The 17,873-nt window shown below is 61.0% G+C and overlaps 1 protein-coding gene across 5 annotated transcripts in view; it reads right to left on the reverse strand.

The window, feature by feature from the left end:
- Positions 1–17,873, reverse strand: part of PLXNA1 (plexin A1) — a 108,731-nt gene that overhangs the window by 59,351 nt on the left and 31,507 nt on the right. For all 5 annotated transcript variants that reach the window (XM_080605965.1, XM_080605969.1, XM_080605967.1 and 2 more), the window contains exons 4-8: positions 6,999–7,139; positions 4,503–4,603; positions 3,832–3,955; positions 1,539–1,692; positions 781–880 (exon numbers count right to left, since the gene is read on the reverse strand). In XM_080605965.1, the coding sequence (XP_080462091.1) occupies positions 781–880; positions 1,539–1,692; positions 3,832–3,955; positions 4,503–4,603; positions 6,999–7,139 (620 nt within the window). The remainder of the gene's footprint in view (positions 1–780; positions 881–1,538; positions 1,693–3,831; positions 3,956–4,502; positions 4,604–6,998; positions 7,140–17,873) is intronic.

The raw sequence follows: 17,873 nt of genomic DNA on the forward strand, positions 1-17,873 counted from the left end.
AGAAGGAAATTGCTCGCATTCTCCAGCTCCAAATCCTTTGCCCGAACACATCCCAGCATCTTTTCTAGCGTTCCCCGGCGCAGCCCTCTCCCCGAGCACGCTGCCCACTGCTCCTCATCAGCAGCTCGCTCCTAGAGACTTCAGCCACCGTGCTTAGACAGCACGTCAATAATCCACACCTCCTGTTTCATCCCGTGCACATCTCAGACCGCCTAAAAACCCGTACTTGAAGTAGGTTTCAAGGCAGCCTGACGAGAAAGCAGATTCACAATCGCTTCCAGCGAGGCAGTTCTCGGGTAAAGGCCCCACGACACGCAGCAGGGTCCACGCGGCGCTGCTGGGACTTCCCAGCTCCCTCTCCACATGGCTGGAAGCAGGTACCCTCGGAGGAGAACACGGGCTCTCCTTCTGCATAGCCAAGTCGCCCCTGTTAACTGTTTCCAGGGATAACAAGACGCTTGGCATTTGCAGTCACATGGACTGCTACAGCCTGCAATGCAGTAAATTCGCTTTTTCAAACCGAAAGCCCTGCTCTTAAGCGAGGTTCAGGCCCTGATGCTGCGTGTTCCCACATGCCCAAACCAGCTGTGGGCCCTCTGGTCACTGTCCCAGCTTACAGGGGCAGGAGGAGGAGGCTCCTCACTGCCAGTACCGCCACACTCCACTCTCCTTTCTTCTTGCAGCATCAGCACCCACAAACTGAGGTCTCCCTCTGCCCAAGGCTCACGCTGTCCAGCCAATCTGTCCCCAGAGCACACTCACGAAGCCCAGGTCACTTACGACTGATGGACGCTGCAGTTGTAGAACACAAAATCCACAGAGGCAAATTTCTTCCCCGTCTCTTTAGATTTCAGGTAGAGCTTCACCACTCGCTTGTCCCCTGGGAGAGACCAAGGCAGAGAAGGGCATCAGAAAGGACACGGTGCGCAGCCGAGCATTCAGCCCAAGGCTTGTGATGGGCTGGAAGGATCTGGGCAACAACTCCGCTCATCCCAGTCAACTAACAAAACCTCCAGATCTGGAAATACGAGGAGGGTGCCCACCCCCACCCACCCAGCCACCAAACGGGTCAGCAAGGCACAGGCACAGCACCAAGCCCCTCCAGCGAACTGCAGCCGTCAGCATGGAGGCAGCTGTCCTGAAGTACGCCAGTGGTGCTGGAGGGGAACTTAACAGTTTAGGGGGCATCAGCATCCTAAAGTCTGTGGATAGGTGCAGTACCTCTGCCCAGAAATGGCCCACAGCTGGGGAACGAGGCCAGGGTGCCCCATAACTAGCAGGACTGCTGCACGAACCATTGTAGTGCCAGCATGTAGCTGTGCCATGGCTTGGAAGAGAGCGAGGAGCTCAAGGACAACACCGCTCCTCAAGAAGCAGTGAAGTCCTTTTCCTCCTACACCCCAAGAATCCTGCTCGGACCCCGGGGATCACTGTCACGGGAGGGCTGCCCTCCTCGGTGCCTGGCTATGGGGCAGCCGCCAGGACAAGGTTGGCCTTGGGCTTTCTTCCAACCCCACACCCAAGAGACCCGAGCTCACCGCGGCCCCTGGTGATGGGGATGACGTCCTTGGCAGAGGGAGAGCTGCAGTAGATCCTCCCATCCTCGATGCGGCTCTCGGACTCGGTGAAGTCTTCGAAGGAGCAGTTGACTCCTGCCGAGAGGTCTGGGACGTTCCAGGCCTGCAGGACCAGCTGGGGAGAGAGAAGGCGAAGCATTGCCCCAGGAAACTACCAAAAGGACTCCTTTGTGGCTGCGATGAGCAAACCCAGCCAACGGAAAAGACCACGGGGGTGCGATCCCACCTCCCTCAGCCACACGTGCTGGGGAGACCTGCCCCAGGCAAGCACCACCCACCTCCAGGACCTCCCCAGGCAAGCCAAGAGCACAGAATTAAATGGGTTAAAGAGGGAACGAATCACAGCCTGACATCCTCTGCCCTCTCCTGCACCACAAACCATCACGCCTCACCTCCCTACAGAGACCAAGCCCAGTGTTTGGCTAAAGCATATTTCAGAGAAAGGCATCCACTTCTGCAGACATCAAGAGGGGAGGAATCCACCTCTTCCTTTGCAAATTCATCGCCGGGGTCAGCAGTTCTCGCTTTACAAAACGCTCGCCTTATTTCTCATTTGAATTTTTCTCAGCTTCCAGCCATTAGTTCTTGTTATGCCTTTCCTTGATAGATTAAAAAGCCCTTTAGTCCCTGATATTTGCTCCTTGTAAAGGCACTTATACTCTGTAATCAAGTCACCTCTTAATCTTCTTTTTGATAAGCTAAGCAGATTGAGCTCTGGAAGCCTCGCACTGGAAGGCATTTTCGCCAGCCTCCAGCTCATTTACATGATGTTTACCAAAGGGTTCAGCCTGCTCCTTCAAACACTCACTCCGGCCCGAGTGCCGCGTCCTGGTGTCGATCACACCGGACCCCTGCGTTGCGCCCAGCCGGCAGGCACAGAAATAACCACAAAGAGCTGAAAAGCGACGAGCTCAAAACCCCTCCCGGCTCGCAGCCTGCCCCCGGGAGCCCTTCCTGACACAGCAGCGCACCGAGGACACCGCGCGGCCCCGGGATCCCGTCCAAAGGCACCGCTTTCCAGGACACCTCTCGAAAGCCGACCTTCCTCCTCGAGGTCTCACTCTGGTTTTGAGGTATCAGCACCAAACCCACTCCCTCTGCTACACCAGCCCCGCTCCAACCCCACAGCTCGGCGTGGGGATCGCATCCCCGGCGCCACGTAGCGCGGCACCCCTCGTGTCCCCTGTGGATCTCACCAGCAGCGCCCCCACGTTTATTTCCACGTTCCCAACGACAGCGCGAAGGGCAGCCGAGCCGCCCTCCGATCCCCGCAGAAGCGCTTGCAGAACGTTGCCGCTCAGTGACAATTCCCCTCTGACAGCGACTCGGAGATCTGTCACGGAGCCAGTTCTTAATCCACTTAACACGTGCTTTATCAATATTGCATAATGCTAATTTTTAATCAGGATGTTGTGTTGTACCGAGTCAAACGCCTTGTAGAAGGCTAAAGACATCACATCCCCGCAGTCCCTCTTCTAATTCGAGTCGTAATTTCATCAAAGCACAAAATGTGGTTTGTTTGACAGAAAACCACATGGACTGGCATTAATTACATTCCCATCTTTGATTCTTTATCACTTGTATCTTGCATCGTTTTTTTCCACTAGTTTTTCCTCGACCCAGTGTCAAATCAAGCCAACTGTAACCATTTGGCCATCCCCTGTGCCCTTTCTGCATCTGGGCAGGAAAACAAGCACCTCCTTTCTTGCCTGGACTTTATTTATTGCAAAGCCACTTCTGCAAGCCAAGGAATGCTCTGGCCATCTCCTTCAGGACTCCTGAGTGCCAGACATCCAGACCTGGCAGTTTTTGAGAGTTTATTGCTAGTGTACGCTGTTTCGCATTCTCTTTACAGTGCTAATGGCCTGGAAAATACTTGGTGGAAGCACATCATCCTCTCTGCACAGACAGGGCTGTGCATCTAAGCCTCATCCCAAAATATCCACTACTGGCCGCTGTCAGAGACAGGATATCGAGCTAGATGGATCCCTGGCCTACACATGGCACTTGTGATGTTGTTATTTATATTACGGAGAAATATTTATTGCTCCGCTATGTCTTTTCTGAATAAGAATCAGCCGCTCTATTACCTCCATCCAGCAATAGGCCAGCCCTCATCAATCCCCTGCACTTTGCTCCACTTTATTTGTATCAGACCTCTCTTCCCCTTCCTCCCTCTTTGTTGTACCCTCGTTATTTATTTTAATTGCTGCCCGCCCGGCTCGGCAGCTGCCTGGGCAGCAGGGGTGCTTACCGGGACCTCCGACATGGTGACCGAGATGTTCTTGGGCTGGACGGTGAGCTGCACGCACTGCCGCAGGTCGGAGGCGAAGCGCTGTGGCTCGTCCGCCCGCTCGCACCGGTCCTTGCGCGAGCATCTGCGGGGGGGGACAAAACGCGGCGGTGAGCAGACAACGAACAGGCTGTGAGACACCCTGCTGCGGGACGTCGTGTCCGGCTAGGGACCTCGAATGCTCAAGGTAGGGCTAGGAGCTCTGTTTTCCCCTCGTGCCAGCACCCCCGCCCCGCACGGCCGTGCTCACACCCCTCGCATCTTGCCCCGCAGCCGCCGTGCCCAGCGTGCACGTTCACAGCCCGCCACGCTCCATCACCTCCCACCCCGGGCGCCTCGCCTGTCCTCACAGAGCAAACAACTCCCTCCCGCTGCTCTTCGTGCTTTCCGCAATATTATTTCATTACGGGAGGCGTTTTAATTAGACAGCAGGCAAAACGGAGAGGGAGAGCAAACCGTGCGTGCGCCATACGGTGCTGGCTGAAGTGGGAGGAGGCGAGGAGCTGGCACGGCTGTAAGAAGCCCCTCGGGGGGCTCCAGACCCCACGGCTGGGTGCGAGGACCGGGCTAGTGGTGGTGCTGGACACGGTTTACAAATCTCTGGGGCTGTGGGACCGGCCTGAGGTACTCACATGTTGTGCAGGACACACCAGCCGCAGTGGGGGTCCCGGGAGCCCAGGCACAGCTCGCAGCTCTCGTACTGCTCGCAGCTCTCCACCGGCACCCGCGTCACCTGCGGGACAAGGCAGGGAGTGAAGCAGGGGACGGGCTGCTGGGCACGGCAGGGACAGCAAGGGGTGACGCTGCCCGGCATCCCTCCTGCTCGCCGGGCTCAACGGGGCGCAGATCCAAGCAGGGAAAGGCTTGGACATCACACCGCTGAGTTTGGGAGCTCTGCATGGACAACATCTCCTGGCTGGCCCAGACGGGGAAACCTTTCTTTGCAGAGTTTAGGGAACGGCTCAGCCCCAGCTTCCAGCTCCTCCTGCACACCCCCGTGGCTGGCAGCCCCGCTCCAAAAGGGTTACGGCTCCTTTATTAATTGCTCCTCCACATTTGATTAAAACCCCCTCGTTCTCCGAGCCCTTCGAGCTCTGTTACAACTGTTCATTTAATTACTTTCCAGCAGCACTCTGATAACGCCACGCTGTCGTAGGGAAAAGAGCGGCTTTTATTAAGGAGCAGGGAGGAGAAGCAGGGGGATGGGGCAGGGGCTCGGGAAGCTGCCCACACCATTTCTGTGCCTCAGTTTCCCCCCTGTTCCCGTGGGGCAGGACTCGCTCAGTAGCATTCCTAAAACAACCTCTGCCACCCAAGAAAAGGGGCACGGTCTCAGCCAGGGACCCCTCCTCCGTCCTGCCAGGCCAGGGGATGGGCTCAGCGTGACGTGGCCTGGCACTGCCCTAGCCTCAAATTCTGGAGCCCACATCCCCTCTCTGCCTCACCTGCAAAGCCTCAGGTTTCCTGCAGCACAGCAGAAACCAGAGACAGGAACTGGGAGGAGGAGGGGAAAGGCTCCGCTGTCCCCGCGGGGCTGTCTAGACGAACGTGAGGCCGCTCTCCAGCATCCTCCTCCCTTCCAACCCCGCGGGCGAGTGGCCAGGAGACCTGCCGTGTTCCAGCCACCGTCCCACCCGTGTGCCCCTCTCTGGGCAGGCAGGCAGGGAGCTGATGGGACTCACGGCCACCCGGACGTCCCCAGCATTTCCTGGGCAAGAACAGCGCTGCCTGCAGCAAGGCTGCCCAAAAGGAAGGGCTGGGGAACCGGGCCACCGGCACAGGTTGGTGATGGGACCTCAAAAACAGCCCCTTGGGTCCCCTGCTCCTTGGAGAACAAGCATGGAGCTGCCGGTGTTGATCTCAGCTCCCTCCTCCTCCTCTTCTTCCTCTTCCTCCGCCACCCAGGCAGCGTGTGGGAAGGAGACAGGACCAGAGCGTGGCGAGGCTGTGAGCGCCCAGCCAGCCCGGCCCCATGCCTCCCAAACCTGCCACCGCCGCTCGGCACAAAGCCCTGACGCAGCAGGATCCTGCTTCCCCCGCCCCGGCGCCTGGCAGCCCTTTGATGGATTAACTCGGAGCAGCAAGCTCTCCGGCGAGCCTGGGATCACGCGATCCCCCGTACAGCCAGCTAAAACTCATCACGAGCCTCGACCGCGCTGCCGGGACAGCGGTTGTGTGCCCATGCCTGATTTGGGTCAGGTTTGCACCTCTGGAGGGCTGCGAATTTGGGGTGGCACAGGCACGGACGGAGGCGTGCACGCTGAGGTTTGAGGGCACGCCGGCTGTGCTGGCTCCAGCCAACGTCCCCTCGGCCCCAAGGTGCAAAAGCAGCGACCCCAGAAGGGAAAAAGCTGCTCGGGGCAAGGAGCTTCTGCTAACCTGCAAATCCCTGCTCGGGGAGGGAGGGACGGAGCAGAGGAGGTTTATGGCCTCGCAGCAGGGAACACAGCCCTTGCAGCAGCTCACTGGAAGGGTCGGGCAGCCCTCAGTCCTCAGGGGACGGGGATTTCAAGCAGCTGCTGCTAATGATGAGTGCCTGGGGCACAGACCACGGGGAGGAGAGGAGCAGCAGGGCAGTGTCTGGGATCTGGTGCCTCCGGGCGGTGTTTTTGCACAGGGGAGCAGGGAGGAGCTGCACATCCCCAGGCGGCGTGGGGACAAAGGTGACCGGGCGGCTCGGCAGCAGCTGGGGCCAGAGCCTGGGGAGCCGAGCCATTAGCAACGGCAGGAGAGCAACCTTCTGGCAGGGCTGGTGGGGTCTGTCCCCAAGAGAGACACCAAAGGACGGAGAGAGAAGCACAGCACCAGGCGTCAGGGCGAAAGCAGCACGGGGAAGTGATGCACAACGCGTCTGGGGGCTGCCACCCGCACAGGGAACGGACAGGGGCACGTGGCAATGGGGTGGCTTTAGGGACAGCACCCACTGCTCCATGCTCACCTGCCTCAGGCTCAGGGCACCCTTGTCCGTGCTGCTTTGCCCCACCAGGTGCCTCGTGGGCAGCCACCGACTCCAGAAAGGGCCGGATCCCCGCCAGGGAGCTGCCCCAAAACATCCCCCGGACAGGCGCAGGCTGCAACCTGGGCTGCGGGGTCCGGCGAGCCGAGGGGCTGCAGCCCCCTCCCCTTACCTGCTTCTCGGTCATGGCGTAGAGGTGCTGGCGGTCGGGGCTCAGCACCAGGTCTCGCAGGATGGAGCTGCCCTCGTGGGCCACCACGTTCTCGTACTGCAGCGCCTGGTGCTTCCTGTCGGCCGGCAAGTCCACCAGGATCTGCGGGGAGAGCAGAGGAGGTGAGCACGGCCCCGTGCATGCCTCGCACCCACCCCGAGGGGGAGAAACAGGGAAGGCACCCCCTTAGGGATACTGGGGGCAAGCCACGGCCACCGCACCACCACAAAGCAGCACAGACCACAAACATCTCAGCCCTCTCCAGGAGGTCTCAGTGGCAGCAGTTCTGCTCTCTCCTTTTTGCATGTCGCCGCCGTTCCCATGTTTACACACATCCAAAGTCCTCACCCTGCACACGACTACACCCAACTCCCCACCACCCCGCTCTCCCCACCCCAAAACGCCCCCACAGAGGAGCCCAGCCTTGCCGTGGCCGTAAGGACAGCAGCTCACACCCAGCGCTGACATCTCCCCGTCCACCAAAGGAAACGCTCAGGCTCGTGGCTGGGGAAGTCCAAAGGGTCTTGAGGAAGCCGAGGGTCAGCAGAGGTTCAGAAAGCGCCTTTGTTCCTCGAGCGGGAGCGTGGCAGGGGCTCTGATCCCATTAGGGCTCACAATCACGTTAAGCAGCTTCCCAAGCGGGCCAGTTCCTCGCTGCACTGGCGCTAACCCCATTAGGAGGCACCGCGGGGCCGGCGGCACCCACCGAGCAGGAGCCGAGCCCCGGCAAGGCTCTGCCGCTTCGGAGACCCCCAACCTTGCCAAAACACATCCCACCTTGATCCCGACCTCGCGGCCCCCCGGCAGGGCCAGACGCCGGCGTTTGCACGGTTCCCAATCCGAGGCTGCGGGGCCGGGAGAGCAGGATCCCGGTGCGCGGCTGATTAGCATGGAAATGTATGCGGCTCACAAACGAACCGGGGCCCGTTTAATTAGAGCGGCGCCTTTGATTCACCGCCAGCCTCCTGCACGCACCAGCCCCGGATTATTTTTAGGCGGTTTTACAAAACAAATGTATTTAATTAAGAAAGAGACCCCTGAGCAGCCAGGGAGCGCAGCGGCGCGCTCAGGGGCCGCCCTCGCCCCTCGGGACCCGGGTGCCAGCCTCGCAGGGCCAGACACAACTTTTTGGAGCCCTCGGCACAACCCAAAACCCCCGGTCCTTGCTGTTCCCCTCACCGGGACCCCGCTGGGCATTTTCCCATTACCAACAGGGCCCAATCCTGCCTCCCCACACCCCCCTTTTGGGTCACCCCCCTCCCGGCTCGCAGCCTCCCCGCCACAAAACCCTGCCCGAGGCAGCTCTCCGGAGGGCGAGTGCTATGGCAAGGTGACAAACGCACCTCTGCAGCCCTTTTACAGGCCTTAGCTGCGGCACGGAGGAATCGATATAGTTCTACCCTGGTCCTAAAATAGATCTACGGGGGGATGTTGCGCCGGCAGTAATTTTTAACTAGCGGGGTAATTTCCCCATTACGTTATTGCGCTGCGCAGTGCTGGGAAAGAGAAAGAGACGTATTAAAAGAACAACAGATGTGATGCACTTCCAGTTAATTTGAGGCTCCAGGAAGGACCTAAAAATAATGGCTGTAGTCCAAGAGGGCTGGGGCCAACACATCGGGGTGCTCTGGAGGGGGCCTGGGGGCCACCCCACACGCACACATGGGAATCCTCCCCTCCAGCACCTGCTGCAGCTCTGGGGAGCAGGAAAACGGGATTTGGGAGGGCCGGCATGGGTTCTTTGGGCCGTAACATGGTGGTTTCCCAGAGACATCTCTTACCAGCACAGGGGTGGCTTCCCCAGCCCTCCCCGCACGGCCGTGCCCACCTGCGGGGCTGGGGGAGAGGATGTGCTTTAATCAGAGCAGCCCCCTCGGAAGCACGTGCCTTCCTGCCCACCCTGCTTCCCTTCCCACCCAGGGGAAAACACAGCCACCGAGGGAAGAAAATACATATCTATTAACCTTTCTCCTCATCCTGACGCTGATATAATTACCCAATACTAATAATTACCCGCGCTAATTTCTCACTCCGGATTCCTGTCCTAGCTCGGCTTCCTCACGCGATTGCGGCCGAGCCGGCAGCGAGAAGGCTTCAGGATGGGGCTTTTCTTTCCCGTGGGGCTGGAAGGAGCCGCGGGGTCACAGCCTCTCCCCACCAACATGGAGACGCAGGAGGCACGGACTGGGATTTTTCCAGTCCCTGTGGCAATGGGGCACCCTACAGAAGCAAGAAGAGCCCACGGAGTTGGGCTGCTGTCTCCTTAAGCACCTGGAGGAGACTGGAGGCAAGAAATTACAAGCTGGCTGCTTGGGGGAACCGTCTTAAACCAGGGCTGGAGGCTGCCCTGCAGGACACAGGCGCACACCGTCCCCACGGCCACGCGGCACGGAACCAGCCCAACATCCCTGCAAGCTGCACCGGGCGGCACCGCACGGGGAGAGGTTTTAAGAGCAGGTCCCCAGGAAGGCACAGAGAGGGCTCCCGGGGGTGGTCTCAGCTGGAAAAGGGGAGCTCTGACCCTACACAGCTGCTGGCTTGGGGAACCAGAAGGTCTCCCCACCTGGCTACAAGGCGTGCAGAGGTGCGGGGACAGCAGCAGCGGCCAGCCCAGCTCCTGCCTCGAGTCCGAAGCTCCACCTCAAAGCTCAGCTCTCCTTCGCCACCACGCCGCTGGAGTGCCCAAACGCTTTTGCCAGGGCCACCCCGCACCCAGCGTGAGCAAAGAGCCTCTGGCCTGCGGACCTGGCACGGTCTGACACGACGAGATGCTACCAACGGATGGAACAAGCCACTCGAGGGTGGAGGACACCACGAGAATGAGGTTGCTGCCTTGTACTCACCGCCGAAAATTCAATTGTGGGCAGAAGAAACGCGCGCCGGAGGCCAAATGTGCTGCGCTTCGACGCCCTGAACTTTCTCATCTGTTTCCACTTTTCCTCCTCCCAGCCCACATGGCCTGTCCCTTGTCCTGCACAACTCCACGAGACCGCAGGCTGGGACCTGAAACCAGCCCAAGAGGCAAGGAAATGAAAGGCTCCGGGGGAGTCACGGTGGCAGAGGGACAGCTCGGCCCGCGGCGGCGCATCCGCTCCCCGGGCAAGGTGCCCTCCGGGGCAAATGCGCCCCGAGAGTGGCCACCAACCATTGTCAAAACGAGACAGGGAAAACCTCCCAGCGTGCTTACGGGCACCGGCAGTGGGTGAGAGGAGAGGAGAGTCTGCCTGGCCCATGCTTTGGAAAGACGGGCGATGAGATGGATGAAGAGCAGCAGCTGCGAGCGGCCGAGCCCCGGCTGGCGGCCGCCCAGCGCTAGCAGCGGGTCAGGAGGGGCCGGCGGCGCAGGACGGGGCTCTGCAGCTCGGGAACGCCAGGTGGGGAGGGAGAACGCGCAGCCGGGCAGGGAAAGCGGCCGTGAAGATGCCAAAGCTGCTTTGGGATTTAACGAGCACCAGCAGGAGCCTCAACGCGGGCGGCGAAGCACGGCGGCACGACCGCAGCGCCCGCTCGGGGCGCACGGCGATGGCGACCCAGGGATGAGCTGGTGCCACCCGCGTCCCCGCATGGGGACGACTCGCGAGCCCTCCACCCGCAGGGAAGAGGCAGCTCCTGAGCGGGGCCCTCCCACCGCAGGCTCTCCGAGCTTCCAGCCCCGGCGCTCGGTGCCGAGCGGTACCCCGCCGACCCCTCCTCTTGGCACGAGAAGTGCTCCGCGCCGCTTTGTGCTCTTATCTGCACGCGGCTGTGATTAATTCTCAGTGGCTGGCAGCAGCTACAAGAGGAGGGCGCTTTCGCCCGCCTGCCACACTTCAAAGGCAGGGACTTATCTGCCTCAAACACACTCCGCAGCCTTTTCACGGGGACCCTTTCCAGTTCCACGGGGCTCGCGCGGCGCTGACAGGCGTCGCCGAAGAAAGGCTTATGTACAGGAGCGCATTTCAAAGCCTTCCCCCTTCCCTCCCGGCGCTCCGGACGCTTGCTGGGGGAGGCAGCGAGATGCGAGCCCTGCACAAACAGCCCCGTGCGGCTGCTCTGCCCGGGACGCGATGGGGAGATGCTGGAGGATGCCAGCATCCCTGCACCATGGGGTCTCTGCACCGTGCGAAACACCTCCCCGAGGCCAGGCAGGACCTGCTCAGCCCCGGCCACGCCAGGGTGGAGGTGACAGCTGCCAGGAGCGTCACCAAACACCGCGCAGACGAGCTCAGAGCAGGACATAAAGTATCCCTTATCCAGCCTGGGGGCCCCATGGGGACAGCGAGCCCCACGGGGTGGGGACAGCCTGCACGTGGTGGCCTGGGCTCACCCCGAGGCAGCAGGCGGCACACGGGGGGAGCCGGGCCCCCCTGCATCCCCCCCACATGCCTTCCCCTGCGCCAGCAGCTGCCACCCACTCTGGTTTCCAAAAGAGGGAGAGAGCTTTAAAAACGGGGTCCGTGCATCAGCTGCTCCATCCTGCACCGGGAAGGTGCAGGGGCTGCTCAGCCACCCCGAGAAACGCAGGAGCAGCTGCGGGGCCGCGGCATCAGCTGCCGCGGGGGGGAGGCACAGTTGGTGGGGTTGGGGACACCGGGTGCTGCTGGAGAGGAGGCCACCAGCGTGCCGGGGGGGGGACAGCAGCAGGGAGAGCTGCTTGGGGCACGTGTCAGGTTACCAAACCTTTGCACCCAGCGAGGATAAGCCTCTGGTTTCGCTCAGCCTCGGGGGAAATGCAGCTTTCCTGTTCACGTGGGGGAAACCTTTACCGAGACGGCTCAGCACGCTCAGCACCAGGCTGCTCCGCACCGCCGGCACGGCCGGGCAGCAGGGAGGGATTTTGGAGATGCATTTTTGGCCCCACACGTGCTGCCCCGGACGGCTGCGGGGTGGCAGTGCTTCCAGCCAAAAAATCCCAGCTATGCGGCGCGGGCGGGCGGCCGGCACCGCCGAGGAGCCCGGCCACCGCCAGCTGCCCCGCGCAGGAACGCGTCCCCTCCCCACAAATAATCCCAAAGCAGGAGCCTGGGTGGCTGACCCGGCACCCCTGTGGCAGGAGGACGGGCTGGGGGTGCCGTGTGCCCCCCCCCGCCCACGAGCAGAGGCTCGGGGAGGTTTCACCGGGTGGCACAGACCTGACACCGACACCCAGCCCTTGCATGGGGCCACGACGCTGATTCCTCGCTGACTGCGCACCGAGGGGACGGGGGCGACGAGCTGCCACTCAGCGAAACCCATTTGTACAGATTAACACAAACCAGGCTTTCGTCCCAGGCTCTACATTGCCGCGAGCCAGAGAACATCGGAACTTTAATTGTATCGGTATAATAAAGCAAAAAACGAGACACTTAATCTAGATCACGGCTCCTAACAGCCCCCAATTCCAGCGGCACCCACACCAGGCAATCGAACCGGCTCCAAAGCGCGCTGCTATGGCGCCTCGGCCACGGGCTGGCAATTCTGCTGCCTCGGGGTGGCAATTCCGTGCAGGCTCCGGGTTTTGCCCCAGGAGAGGTGGCTGTGAACCTCCCCAGACCTGCCCCGTCCCTCAGCCGGCACCACAGCGGCCAGACCCTGCCCCGCACGCGCACAAATTGTCTCGGGCAGATTGCATCGGTCAAAACCGCTCCATCGGCAGCGGGGATGGAGAAGCACGCCCAGCTCACGGCTTCACTGCTTCTGACGGAGCTAAAAAGCTGTCAGCAAAATGGTTCGCACCTTTCCGTAGCAAAACCAAAGTGTTGGAGAGAAGTGCCCAGCGCCACGGCGCCGCAGCCACAGTCTGGTGGGGGATCGGCTGGGGCAGCGCCTTCACCAGAGCCAAACGTGGGTGAAGGAGGGACTGAGGGAGGCAGCGGAGCGGGGCGAGAACTGCAAAGCCCCCCGGGAGCCCCGTGCTCGCCCTGGCACGGGGTGCACCGAGGCACCCTCGCTGCTCACCCCCCGGTAGCCCCCGCGTCCCCCAGCCCGCCAGCTGCTCCGGCGGTCTCGAGCCATTGATTTCTCAGCTTTGCCCTTCAAAACTCTCCTGGCTCGGGGCCCGGCTTGTATCGTCTCGTTCCTCGGGAGCAAAATATCTCTATTATTATTGCAATTATTTCCCAATCAGCATCGCTCAGGGCTGATTCGGTCGGCGGGGGGGCCCCGACAGGCGAATCGATGCGCGGCCTCCGCCCGGGGCTGCCGAGGGAAGGGCGGGCGGAGGACGGGGCGTCCCTCCCCGCCGTGCCGTGGCCGTCCCCGGCCGAGCAGTGGCCACAAAACACCTGTGTGCCGGGGATACGGACCCAAATTCTGTTTATTTTCCTCTTAGCTCAGCTAGGCAGCACAAGCCCTTCTTCCCTGCCCGAGCAACCAGAGCAAGGCGACACCAACGCTAACCCACCGCGTCCCTCCACCCCTGGCCTGTTCAGGAGCGAGGACCAGCCCTACAACGGCCGAGGAGGACGCGGGGCGCTCATCCCTTTCCAGACCGCTGTCAGGGAGCCCAAAAAGTCAGGGAGGAGGCAGCGGGGCTTTGCCAGGAGCCGCAGTGGGGAGGAAGCCCAGGCTCCCAGAGCCGCAGCGTGCCGGAGATCAGCTGATCCTCCCTCCCCTCGCGGCCCCAGGAAAATAGCTGTTTCCTTCCTGCTCCCTAAAACAACAAAGCAGCATGAGAGAAGCTGCCTGAGGACACGGAAGGAGCCATCAATCTCACCAAACAGAGGGCTCGGTGGCAGGAAAAGCCCACGCAGGGGAGGCTGCGGATGGGATGGTCCCGGGGTGGCCGTACCCAGGGTGTCCCCAGCAGGTTGGGGACAGGCTGCAGCAGCAGCTCCAGCCCCGGGCTGGCCACGACACCAGGGCCCAGTGCTCTTCTCCTCATCCCAGCGCTCCACAACCCCCACATTCCCCATCCCAGCGGCTCCCAGCCCTTCCCCAGAAGCGCAGGGACAAGCGCGCCCCAGCTGAACGCTGCAGCCCAAACCTCTGCTCCGGGCTGGTGCCGCAGGGCTCTGCGGGGTGCGCGCAGTGCCTCCCTCTTGTGCTGGCTTCAGCCACCCCCGAGTTTCGTTTCCTTTTTCTTTTTCCTCTCTGCAGACACACAACTCCATCTCTAGAGCAGACACAACTCCACAGCAGCGCCGGGGCCCAAACTTTTACATCCCCAGAGCGCAATCGGCCCCACGCTGACGTTTCTCTGGGACCACTGCCCCTCGCAGCGCCCCGGCGGAGCCGGGCTTTAGGCTGCAGAGAAGAGCCCAGCGCTGGGCACCTGGGCTTGCAGGCAGGTTTACTCACACATCGGGCTTCTCTCCACAGCCCTGCATCCAGGCGTCACAACCCCGCAAACTCCAAAACCCCGCACAACCCCATCTCAGCAGCTCCCAAACCACTGCGCTCCCGCCACGCGTCCAGCAGCCATCGTTTCCCCAAAGCCGCCCGCTGCAGTAACACCTCGCAGCAGATGTGTGTAACGCAGAATAAACCCGCTGCCATTCACAGCCACCCCGGGGAGAAGGGCAACGCCGACCGCATCCAGCCTCCCCTATTTAACGCCAGCGCTGCCCCCGGCCTGCAGACAGCCCCTCGTTACCGCAGACCCGGGCTGCCCCGGGGTTTTATCCCAACGGGTAAATCACACCCGAGTGGCCAGGAGAAGCTGCTAAGCACTGAACAGCCAGGGTCTAAATAACGCACAGCACACCGACACCATCAAATATTAAACACCTCGCCCAGGCAGCAGAACTGGACACGCAGAACGTCTCATGAACTCAACGACTACATTTTATGTTGCATAATGTGCTTTGTGAGAAAGTAATCCATTGGATCAGGAGGGAGGAGAAAAGCTAAAACCACGCTTTCTTTTTTTTTTTCCTTCTCTTTTTAAATCAACGTCTCAGCTATCAACACCCCGAGACGGAAATTCCAGGCTCGGCGCTCCCCCACGAACCTGCCCCCACAAACACCTCCAGGGCTGGAGGACGACCTCTCGCTGCCCCGCGCGAGGTGCTCCTGATAACAGCACCCAGCTAAACCCAGCTCCGGGCTGGGAGCGGAGGAGAGCACGTGCAAATACCTTCCTTCAAAACCAACCCTCGCCAACACACACTCAGACCCCTCTCGCTCTCCCCACCCTGAGTTTAGTGTTTGCTGAACTCCCCGCTGACATTTCGTTTGCGTTTCAGGGCTTGGTTCCCACACGAGAGCCTCTCCGGCAGCATCCCCAGCCCCACGTGCCCCTCGCCGGCTCACACCTTCCCCGCAGCCCCAAGGAAAAGGCGCGGGGCCGCAGCTCCCCGCCCCGCCGAACCCGGGAGCGACGGAAAGCGCTTCCCGCAGCAGGCTCTCCGCTGGCAAACAGGATGGAAATTAGGCTCTTCAGCCTGAGCATAGGAGCAATTTTGAAGAAGAGATTGAGCAGATTTAAATATAGAGATTGCTTTCCCTAAGGATATTGCTCGAGATGTTTAAAAAGCTCAGGTTTTACGCAGCGCAGATTTTCTCTCCGCAGCGCTCGTGCAGATGCGGAACCCTTCCCTCCGCTGCTCCCTTCTTCTTGGGGCTCACGGGGAAGCGGGGCCGGGCAGGAGGTGACCACCACAGACAGGCACACGCTGGGCTCCTGCCCGCCTGTACGATGCCGAGGGGCTGCAGGAGGAGCCCGGGCAGCCCCTCGCCAAGCCTCCGGCACGCAGGAGGGCCGGGCGCGCAGCTGGGGCCGCTTTGTGCGCTCGCTCCGTGAAATTCTCGGCACAGCTTTGAGGACCACCTGCCACCCTCTCCCCGTTCTCCCCGAAGCCGCGACGGCTGCCAGGGGATCTCAAGCGGAGGCTGCCACTCACTGCAGCTCGCCGGCGCGATGTCCAAGGAGCCGCCTGCATCGAGGCGCCAGGAGCGCAGCTTGGCACCTGACAGCTCGGCACCGGCGAGAGACGTGCCAACGCCGAGCGCAGTCGGCCCTCGGTGCCCCTAAGGGCTGGTGGCAATGTGCTCTGCCCCTCTTACCCGCTGCCACCACCCGCAGCCCGCACCGTGCCCATGCCTCCCGCCTGTCCACAGAGACGGGCACCCAAACGTGCCCACGGAGTGGGTTCTCCGTGGAAAGGGCTCACGGAGCGGTGACCCACGGTGGGCAGGGGGCTTCGGCGCCTCTGGGGGGCTTCAAGGAGGGCAGGGGGGGAGCAGGGACGGTGATGGGATGAGCGATCCCTGCGTAAAAGCGTGCCTTCCGCCGAGATGGGGCCCTGGCAGCAACCCTCGCCCGGCCCGAGGGTGCGCACGCCTGAGTATCCGCACTGGAGAGGGAGGCCAAGGGGTGGGAAATGATGTTAATTAAAGTTTTAATTACTGTAACCAAACGAGTAGCGTAATTACTTTATTCTCACCGAGACTTCAAACTGATTAAGAATCACGTGCATCGCAATCTTTGGGTTGATTTGATTTTTAATTAAACGTGCCGTCGGAGGGACGGGGCGGGATGAGGGCTGGGCCCTGCCCGGACCCCAAAACCTGGGGGGGGGGCCCTGGGAGCCAGACACAGCTCCCAGCACAGGTCAGGGGAGCCTCACGGGTCCACACGGGCACCCACATCCTGCAGGGCTTTGGGCAGAAGGGGGTGTGCAGGGACACGGCCCCGTGGCTGGCGGGTCACGCACAGCTCCCCGCACCCCTTCTGCCTCCCGCAGCATCCCCAGACCCGCTCCGCGCAGGCCCCTCAAATATTAATGAACTTGTGCCGCCGCTGGAGGGAATTATTAAAAAACAATTTTGCAAAGGTATCTTTTTCAAATAATAATAATACTAAAAGACAAAGCTGTAGAAATTAAATTCCCAGTCCCCTACCTCAAATAAATAGTATCAGAATTTGAAATGAGACATAATTACCTCGGCAAGGTTAAAGCCGCTAATGCGCACGGAATACGGAATCACCATTCATCATAATCATATCGCATATCACAGCCATTATTTATAATTAGGAGGCACGGTTTAAAAAACACATAAAGACGCCCATGCAATGCAGTAATTCTTCTGTTATTGCTCCTGAAGGGCCAATCCTGGCCCTTTCAGAACCTCTGATTTGTGGAGTCCGGGATCAGGCAAAAACAACTCCCCAAAATACCCCAAAAAGTCAGTCCCAAAGAGCGTGCCGCTCGTTGCTCCGAAGGAAAACCCACCTCCAGCTGCCCTAGAGCCCTTCCTGGGCGCGGAGACAGCAGCGACAGGACACAGCGGGGCTGCACCCGACCCATCCAGACCATTTCAGAGCCACGCTGCCGTGCCGTGATGGGTTACAGCAGCCAGGGTCTGACCAGGAAGGTGCCGTGGCACAGAGCAAGCAGCCAGCCCGGCCCGGAGCTGAAGGTGCCAGCTTGGCACTCACCCCAGCACAAGGGCCAGTGCTCCCCACCGGCCCCATGGGCTTTCTCGGCCGCTGGGTGCTTTTACGTGCTTTTAAACCACAGAACAAGCAATGGCAAAAGCTGGCAAAAAGCCGGGCCCTGAGCCCACCTCTGCAGACACACATCCCTGGGCCCACTGCTGGCAGCACCGAGGAGCACGAGCTCGCAGTCCCATGGGGACGCTGAGCTGCTCCTCTCGCACGCTGGAGCTGGAGCAGAGCCCTTGTGCAGAAAAGCACAGTGCCAGGACACAGCCCGGGTCACGGACGGGTCTGTTTCGGAGGGCAAAGCGACCCCTGGGGCTGAGGAGCCCGGGCTCTGCACCCTTTGGTGGGGAATCAGAGCAAGAGAAGGTGCCCTGGGTGCACGGAGCTGTGCCAGCAGGGGCCGAGACAGCAGGAGGACGGACAGACACACAGCCACGTACACGCAAGCTGCAGGGTTTGTGGAGACGGAAAAACAAAGCGGGGGAGCACGA

Source organism: Anser brachyrhynchus, assembly GCF_964034855.1.
Source record: "Anser brachyrhynchus genome assembly, chromosome: 10".
Taxonomy (NCBI): domain Eukaryota; kingdom Metazoa; phylum Chordata; class Aves; order Anseriformes; family Anatidae; genus Anser; species Anser brachyrhynchus.